At 37.6% G+C, this 9227-nt stretch overlaps 1 protein-coding gene across 4 annotated transcripts in view; it reads right to left on the bottom strand.

Annotated features, from left to right (window-relative positions):
* Positions 1–9227, bottom strand: part of LOC106880139 (voltage-gated potassium channel subunit beta-2) — a 153501-nt gene that overhangs the window by 36214 nt on the left and 108060 nt on the right. For all 4 annotated transcript variants that reach the window (XM_052972030.1, XM_052972029.1, XM_052972031.1 and 1 more), the window contains 4 exons: positions 4856–4976; positions 3623–3717; positions 2269–2389; positions 1036–1124 (listed from right to left, as the gene is read on the bottom strand). In XM_052972030.1, coding sequence (XP_052827990.1) covers positions 1036–1124; positions 2269–2389; positions 3623–3717; positions 4856–4976 — 426 coding nt within the window. The remainder of the gene's footprint in view (positions 1–1035; positions 1125–2268; positions 2390–3622; positions 3718–4855; positions 4977–9227) is intronic.

A 9227-nucleotide genomic window follows, 5' to 3' on the forward strand; every position in this document is an offset into this window, starting at 1 on the left:
ATATATATATATATAGGGAGAGAGTGAAAGAGATTCGGTGGAATCATGAACTTAAGTTGAAGCACCAAGTCAGTCTGGTGTTATCTGCACAGCTCGAAGTAAGGTGAATAAAATCAAAATAAACAACAGCATATCAAATAGTGATGCAGTACGACCGTTTCAAGTGAATTCATTTAATTGAACAATGCAACCATGACATTAATTTAAATGCATTGCTATCTTCAGCTGCACAAATTATATTAATGTATCCTACCTGTTGAAATTCCATATATTTTTTTGTGCAGCTGAAGATAGCATTGCATTTAAATTTATGTAATGATTGCATTGTTTAATTAAATGGAGCCGCTTGAAGCGGTCGTACTGCATCACTACTTGATATCCTGTTGCTTATTTTGATATCTATCTATCTATCTATATATATATACACACACACACACACACATATATATATATACGACTGGCTTCTTTCAGTTTCTGTCTACCAAATCCACTCACAAGGCGCTTTGGTCGGCCTAAGGCTATAATAGAAGACGTTAGCTCAAGGTGCCACACAGTGGGACTAAATCCAGAACCAAGTGGTTAGGAAGCAAGCTTGTTACCACACAACTACTCTTGTGCTGCACTCTCTCTCTCTCTCTCTCTCTCATTATATATATAAATATAAACAGAATATGAATAGAAATATTGTTCACATTATGTTATAAAGCTTCCACAGAATGGTGGTTTATTTGCTCAGTAATGTCTTAATTTCATCAACACATAATGGATCTATTTGCATTCACCAGAGAAGCAATCCCTGTATATCCGCCACTCACTTGATGCCAAATCAGACTCACCTCTAATTTGATGAAGATTTTGTTGCTATTTCTAGCACATCAATTGACATGTGTAGAGACTCTTTGTATATAAGCATATGTTGAAGCACCTTGGCTTAACATGCTTAAATATGATGGTGTTTATTATAGGACCAAAAATACAATATATTTTCAACAGGAATTGACAATCTTAATGCCATTGTGACATGAGTATAAATACCTGCAGAGCTTGGAGATTTTCATAAAGTTGGTCTACTGATGTAGCTCCAAGTAAAACACAATGAATGGCTTCCTGTCTCAGACACCAGGCTGAAATATAAGGAGAAATTTCAATCTTTGGACAGCAATTTTGCAGTTAAGGTGACTAAATTAGCAAATAGGCATTTTTTTTTAGCTCTCTGTACAATCTTCTCAAAATTTCTATCTCTATAGTTAAGATTAATAATGGTTTCAAATTTTGGCACATGGCCAGCAATATCAGAGAAATGGGTAAGTTGATTACATCGATCCCAATGCTCAGCTGGGAGCTTGTTTTATCTCCAATCATCACAATACTGTCAACAAATAGACATTCATTGCCAAGAAGAAAATATAATTATTATAGGCGCAGGAGTGGCTGTGTGGTAAGTAGCTTGCTTACCAACCACATGGTTCCGGGTTCAGTCCCACTGCGTGGCACCTTGGGCAAGTGTCTTCTACTATAGCCTCGGGCCGACCAAAGCCTTGTGAGTGGATTTGGTAGGCGGAAACTGGAAGAAGTCCGTCGTATATATGTATATATATGTATGTGTTTGTGTGTCTGTGTTTGTTCCTCCCCCTCCCCCCCAGCATCGCTTGACAACCGATACTGGTGTGTTCACGTCCCCGTAACTTAGCGGTTCGGCAAAAAGTGACCCGATAGAATAAGTACTAGGCTTACAAAGAATAAGTCCTGGGGTCGATTTGATTCGACTAAAGGCGGTGCTCCAGCATGGCCGCAGTCAAATGACTGAAACAAGTAAAAGAGTAAAAGAGAAAAAGAGTAACTAAACACATATGAAAGATTAATGGTGATGAAATAGTTAATGGCCAAAGATAGCTGTCTGTCTAAATTGTAAGCCATTCACCATGAAGATAAGTCGCTTACCTGTTAACAGCTATTCAGACTGAAGCATGCACATATGTATACCATAGTTAAGATCTACAACATTTTATCTATGGATATTATTGTTATGGCTTTGTCATCTTTACTAAAGAAATGCTAACCTCAATTTTAGAATTCAAAACATGCCACCCTTTTTTTCTAAATGTAGATCCATCTGATTGCTACAGTGATTGAGGTAAGCAACTGCACATAGGTAATATTTAAATTCATACTCGTTGTTAAATAGCTTGATCTTAGAATTAATCACCTGCATGACCTGTCAGCATTTCACTGTAATTGATTTTGTATGAATAATCAAAGGTCTCTTACCTATTGCCAGTTGAGCTAATGAGCAACCTAATCTATCAGCAACGACTGCCACTTCTCTTAGACGTGCTTGCTGTTTGCGGCCCTCCTCACTGAGAATTTTATCTTTCAGCCATCCGTAATTCTGCAGAGAAATGTTTAAAGTAAAATATTTTAATGTTGATCAATATAGGACATTGAGAGATCAATAAATCTTATTGAACATAAAATAATCAATATATCATACTGAACATAGAATGATGTAGTTGATAGAACCAGAAAAAGACTGAGCTAAATGCTTTACTCTGGCAAGTTTTGTTTAGCAAAGATCTGTTTTCAAATCTAACTAGGATTAATTTTATTTTATCTCCATCTCGTGAGAAAAAGATGTCATTTAAATATTGACTTCAAATTTTGGCACAAGGCCAGCAGTTAAGACAGTAAGATCTGCAATTTCAGGGATTAAGTTGATTACATTGACTCTCTTTTGCTCAGCTGATTGTTGTTTTATTGATCCCGAAAGTCCACCCCTGGCAGCATTTGAACTCAGAATGTGAAGTTGAAAGAAATGCTACAAGTATTTTGTCTGGCGTTGGTGAAATTTCTGCTTGCTCACTGCCTTAATGTCATTAATATATTTGTTCAATCACTATCTTGCTTTTTTGCAAAAACTGGTTTCATGTCCAAGAAAAACCAGTATTTCTAGTATAATGTTGACAGAGAGACTCAAACACTTTAAAGGATTTAGTCTCTTCCCACCAATTTGAGAGTTGGAATCCTGCCAGTGTTAATATCACTTATTCTGTCTGTGATGATAATAAGATAATAGAAATGCACAATAGAGTACACCTGATGTGAATGATACAAAAGTTCAACCGTTATTGCAGTGGAAAGTTGAACAAATGATTTTTACAGTTTTTGAAGGATTATCCTGACAGGTTCTCAGTCTTTCTTGAGATTCTCTTCAGAGACAATGCTCTCACTTTTGTTTTCTACAGTTCATGTAAGTTTGATAGTTCTTCAAATAGTTATAAGACTGCAGAAGCAGGTGTTCTTTTTTAGTTCTAATCTTGTTGATGCCAGCTCCATCACATTCCAGGATGGAACATGGATGTTAAATGAAGGTGATGATAATGATAATGATGATGATGATAATGATGATGACTGAGCTTTGGCTGCTTAGATACAGAGATGACATGCTCTGGCCCATGGTATCTATTTACAGCTAACTGGACTGGGCCAGGAAACATTAAGTGCTTTGGACATGGATACAATGTAGCATTGAAGTGTGAAACAACAATTAATATAGCAATGTAACTTTATGTGAGGTTGGAAATGCAATAAAGTTAACTGGAATTGGCTCCAAAAGAAGATATACCTTTAGGGCAGCACGAGAATAGATCGGTACTCCATCGTCATACTTCCCTGAAAGAATTCCTGATGCTAATGGGGACCAGCAAATTGTTCCAACACCTAAAAGAAATGGTAAGTAATTAATTATACATTTATATTTAATAATATTGGTTTCAAATTTTGGCACAAGGCCAGCAATTTCGGGTGAGAAGATAAGTCGATTACATCAACCCCGGAACTGAAGTGATACTTATTTTATAGACCCCAAAAAATGAAAGACAAAGTTAACCCTGGTGGCTTTGAACTGAGAATGTGAAGTCCAAAGAAATGTTGCTAAGCATTCTTACTGGTTCTGTAATGATTCTGTGAGTTCACAATCTTAATTTATATTTAATAATGACAAGTGAGCGAAATTTTTGACAATATACAGTGCTTGTAAGGTGGGGGGAGCTGGCTGAAAAGTTAGCATGCTGGGTGAAATGCTTAGTAGTATTTCGTCTGTCTTTATGTTCTGAGTTCAAATTCTGTCAAGGTTGACTTTGCCTTTCATCCTTTCAGGGTCGATAAATTGAGTACCAGTTATGTACTGGGGCTGATCTAATCGACTGGCCCCCTCCCCAAAAATTTTGGGTCTTGTGCCTAGAGTAGAAAAGAATATTTATAGACACAATGAATGAAACAAACTGCACAAGCAAATTTATTTGTCTTGCTAAGGGCACAACACAATGGATGCAGTCGGAATTGAACTCATGACCATTTGTGTTCATGAGTTCCTTACCTTCACTTGTACCTTACAGATGTTCCCACACATGTTGTGTAAACATCATTACCACCATCATCATCATTTAACATCATTTAACCCTGCTGGCATGGGTTGGATAGTTTGACAGGAGCTTGGTCTGCTGAAGGGTTGCCTGAGCTCTTTGTTTTGGCATGGTTTCTATGGCTGGATACCCTTCCTAATGCCAAAGGAAGGCTATTCTTATACATTAATAACATAATTTAAAATTAACATCAGATTGTTGGTTTCAAACAGTATCACATTTCATACATAACATCATCTATATAAAGTGTCCTCTTATGATGAAGAGATCACATGACTAAGATTACGCATGATTCTAATGAAACTATCCAATCACAATCACCCGTTGCATATCACATGACCACTTTAATTTATTTTGTTGTAGAAGGATGTATATGAATGTTACTTTATTGTTGTGATGAAGATGGCAATGGAGACGATAGAGTAGAACTTTACCAATTTTAGTGTAGATCTCATGCATGTGAAGCTCAACTTTATCTCGATGAAACATGTTATATTCAGCTTGTTCAGCAGTTGGTGGGATCAGGTTGAACTGGCGTGCCACAGCGTAACTTTCCTACATAGGGTCAAACAAATAATGGGAAACAATGACAGAAAGAGCAAAAGTTTTTCAAAAAATCACTATCAAACAACATCTTAGAAATGATGCAGTAGATGACAGTCTGGGATGCATTAAGCTTCCCCAAAAAAACCCCCCAAAAAACAAAAAAGAAAACCCCCAAAAAAGGAAGGGAATAAAAAATGATAACGTAGTAACAGGTGGAAAGTATTTTGTTTTACCTCAAGTCATGATGGCCAGCAGGTCTGACCTAGGAGTAACCAATAACAATTTTAGTCATTTTATTCTACATCTATCATGAATGAATGGTGGGTAATCTTTGGTTTTAGGTACGTATAATTGAGGGACTAACAATGAAACTAAACAGTCATAGAAAATAGAGAACAGATTCTGGTATCCACGAATAAGTGTTAAGTTATATTTTTAGTCCTGTTGACGTATGTACCTAAAAACCAAAGAATGGTGTTCCGAAAAGCTTTGGTGGACATCACAAATTTCCATTTCACTTCTCTGTTAATTAGAGGTCTTGCACTCATCTTGGAAATCCTAGCAATGATAGGAAACTTAATGGTAAACATTAAGCGAGCAGAATCATCAATCTTAAATGTATGGTTTGTCTTGAAGTCGGAGCATCAATCTTAAATATATTCCTGGTTTGTCTTGAAGCAAGACTAAGGAGAGACAAGAGTTCATTGCAACTCAACACCAATTCTACCATCTATCCTTGGCTTAAAACGGTGCGTTATGTCGTCCTACTGTACTTCTTTTAAGTAAAGACAGACTGACGGAGCTGTCTGTCTATGCCATTACCATATTAGCCCGATCAGAAGGTTGAAAAGCAAAGTATGAAAATTTCTGGTTTAGCAAAAAATGAATCTGTCTCCTGTTGTAGAGTCCCTTCCAGGAAGGAAGGAAGGACATCTATGTGGTGTGATAAAGAGACAGTCTCTTGTTAGAATTCCATTTGCATTTAGGATTGATGCCAGTTCTTGACTAGCGTTTTATTTTTATAGAATATGAAAGACAAAGTTTATCTTGATATAACTTGTCCTGCTAGAAATAACAGCTAAATCTATCTCAAACTACACTTTACTATTTTATAAAAGACTCTTTGACTAATGTTGTCCTAGGTACACTAATCCACAAGAAACGACAGTGTAGTCATGGTTGGAATAGCCTTTGGATCCTACATCAGTCTGCTCTGTCAAGGCTGACCTGGGACTAGGAAACTACCCAGCAAAACATCTAGTGTTAGGTACAGGACACATTCTTCCGACTTTTCAGTGCATTATTTCCAAACAACAATGCCGTGAACTGGCAGAAGCGTTAGGATGCCAGACAAAATGCTCAGCAGCATTTCTTGATGTTCTGAGTTCAAATTTCGCCGAGGTCGACTTAGCCTTTCATGCTTTCAGGGTCGATGAAATAAGTACCAGTTGAATCCTGAGGTCGTTGTTATCGAGCAGCCCCAACCCCTAAAAAATTTCAGGCCTTGTGCCTGGAGTAGAAAAGATTATTCCCAAAATGACTCTACGGGGAGAAAGACCATAATTCAGTTAGAGTTATTTCCCTTGCATTGTAGTGGCTCATTCAGGCTCAAGAATAGACTATTTCTAATATTCCAGTATACGTGTGTGTGTGTGTGTGTGTGCCTTGTTTATGTGTCACATTGTGTGTGTGTGTGTGTGTTATTTTGAGTAGGTGTACTTGTGTGGTAAGAAGCTTGCTTCCAAACTACGTGGTTCTGGGTTCAGTTCCACTACATGGCACCTCGGGCAAGTGTCTTCTGCTATAGCCTTAGGCTGACTAAAGCTTTGTGAGTGGATTTGATAGAAAGAAACTGAAAGAGGCCCGTCGTATATACGTGTATATATGTGTGTGTGTGTGTGTGTGTGTTTGTGCCTGTATGCCCTGCCACCACCACTACTTTACAACTGGTGCTGGTGTGTTCCCCTACCCTGCAACCTAGTGGTTCATCAACAGAGACTCACAGAATTAGTACCAGGCTTTTAAAAAAAAGTACAGGGTCGATTCATTTGACTTAAAGTTCTGCAAGGCAGTGCCCCAGCATGGCCACAGTCTATCGACTGAAACAAGTAGCAGATAAGAGATTAAAGATAATAGCCATCTATTCCTCCACAAGTCCATTTGGGAGCAGATGTGCTTATTTGCATCTTTATTAGTACAGGGCAACCTCCGTTCTCAACCATAGTTTGTTCTGAAAGTCTGTTCAAGAACCGAATCATTTTTTCCTATTACAATTAATGTAAAAGAGATTAATTCGTTTCCAAGCAGCAGATGAATCTTTATTTACATGTTCAGACTCCATATTTTAGTATAAAACCGTTTCTCCAAACTGTAAATAGCACACAAAAGTGCATCATTTCTTCCCTTCCATAAAAACTTTTTGGGGGTTTCTTCCCTTCTTGGTCTCTTTGCTCAGGTAAATCTTTCTCTGGAGTTTTTTTCTTTTTTTCTTTCAGTGAAAACCTATCCAATGTTAGTTGTTTTTGCCTGCATTGTAAAACTTTTCTAAAATGAGACATGACATTGTCATTGAAAAGGTTTACTGCTCTATTTGCTACCACTGTATTATCAGGGTGACATTTTCCCACAAAACTTTGCACATCACCTCATTTAGCACAAATTTCTTTGATTAAAGAACTTGGGACATCCTCCTTTCCTTCCTCCACCTCATAAGACATTTCCTTAGCCAAAGTCTTTTGCTGATCATTTTGAAGGTGTACAAGTTCTTCAGTGGTAAATTCAGTACAGTGGTCTCCCCCCAGCTCTTCAATATCTCCACTGTCGACATTCAAGCCCATAGTTTATCCCATAGAGACAATATCATCAACAGTAGCAATTTCCTCGACAGCAGCAGTTACTTGTAGCTGTCTCAAATCTCTCAAAGTCTTGTTAGAAAAGCACAGCACAACACATGAATGTATACAGAATGTATATCTAATGAGAGTCTTGATGTTTTCTGTTATATATGTTCACCTCTTCTTTTATATGAGGGGATTTTGAAAAGTTCCTTGCTTTGGGTAAAAGTAAATACAGGAGGGTCAGTTAATTATGACTTTATTCAATGTATTCCCCTCTCAGATTCAAATACTTATTGAAGTGGCCCTTCAGTTTTTCTAAGTCCTGTAAAAGAATTCAGAAGGTTCGGCCTTAAACCAGACCTTTCACGACACCTTTAAAGCCAGAAACTTTTCAATCCCACCCACTCATATATGCGTGTGTGTATGCACACTTTCAAATGATTCATTTATATCAAACCAAATGATGTTTAAAAATCTATTCTGAGAAAGCAGTTTCTTCCACAACATCCCATATTGCCATTTATTGGATAGTAATCTTGGACTGAAACGATCTTTTTGATCTTTGGTTACACTTCACTACACATCTTTACACAATGATAGTAAATCTATCAGAACTGTGATGTGATTTAATTGGATGCAATATATATAAAACGGTTGGCTTTAGGAAGGGCACCCAGCCATAGAAACCATGACAAAGCAGACACTGGAGTGTGATACAGTCCTTTGACACATTTTTGGTTTCTGTCAAACCATCCAAGCCATGCCAGTATGGAACATTGGCATTAAAGGATGATGTAAGGTGGCAAGCAGATGGAATCGTTAGTTGATATGAGGGAAAAAAATGCTAAGTGGTATGTCTTACAATACTTTACATTCTGAGGTCAAATCCTGCTGTGGTCAGTTTCGGCTTTCGTCTCTTTTGCATCGAAAAATAAAGTACCAGTCAATGCCAATAAAAGATGGAATCACCATGGCAACTTCTCCTTAAAATAGCTGGTCTTGAATCTTGCAATGGACTGGCTTCCTGTTCAGAGGTGTTCTTGGTCACTTATGCACTGTGGAATCTGGGTAACTAGGTGTATGAGTTGCACCATCATCATCATCATCATCATTTAGCATCCGCTTTCCATGCTGGCATGGGTTGGACAGTTTGTCATAGAGACGACTAGCAGGGAGATGCCCAGACTCCAATTGTCTGTTGTGGTTTCGTTTCTTCATTTCTTTCAAGCCTTTATAAGTCCTCTGTAGTCAAAGTCCATGTGTCACTGCCATGTAACATAGCTGTACATACACAGGCATCATACAATCTGCTTTCACTCTGAGGGAGAGGCCCTTAGTTACCAACAAAGCTAGAAGCTTTCTGAACTTTGTCCAGCCTGTTCTTATTCAAGCATATATATATATATATATATATATATATATA

The sequence above is a fragment of the Octopus bimaculoides genome, chromosome 12 (genome assembly GCF_001194135.2).
Source record: "Octopus bimaculoides isolate UCB-OBI-ISO-001 chromosome 12, ASM119413v2, whole genome shotgun sequence".
NCBI lineage: Eukaryota > Metazoa > Mollusca > Cephalopoda > Octopoda > Octopodidae > Octopus > Octopus bimaculoides.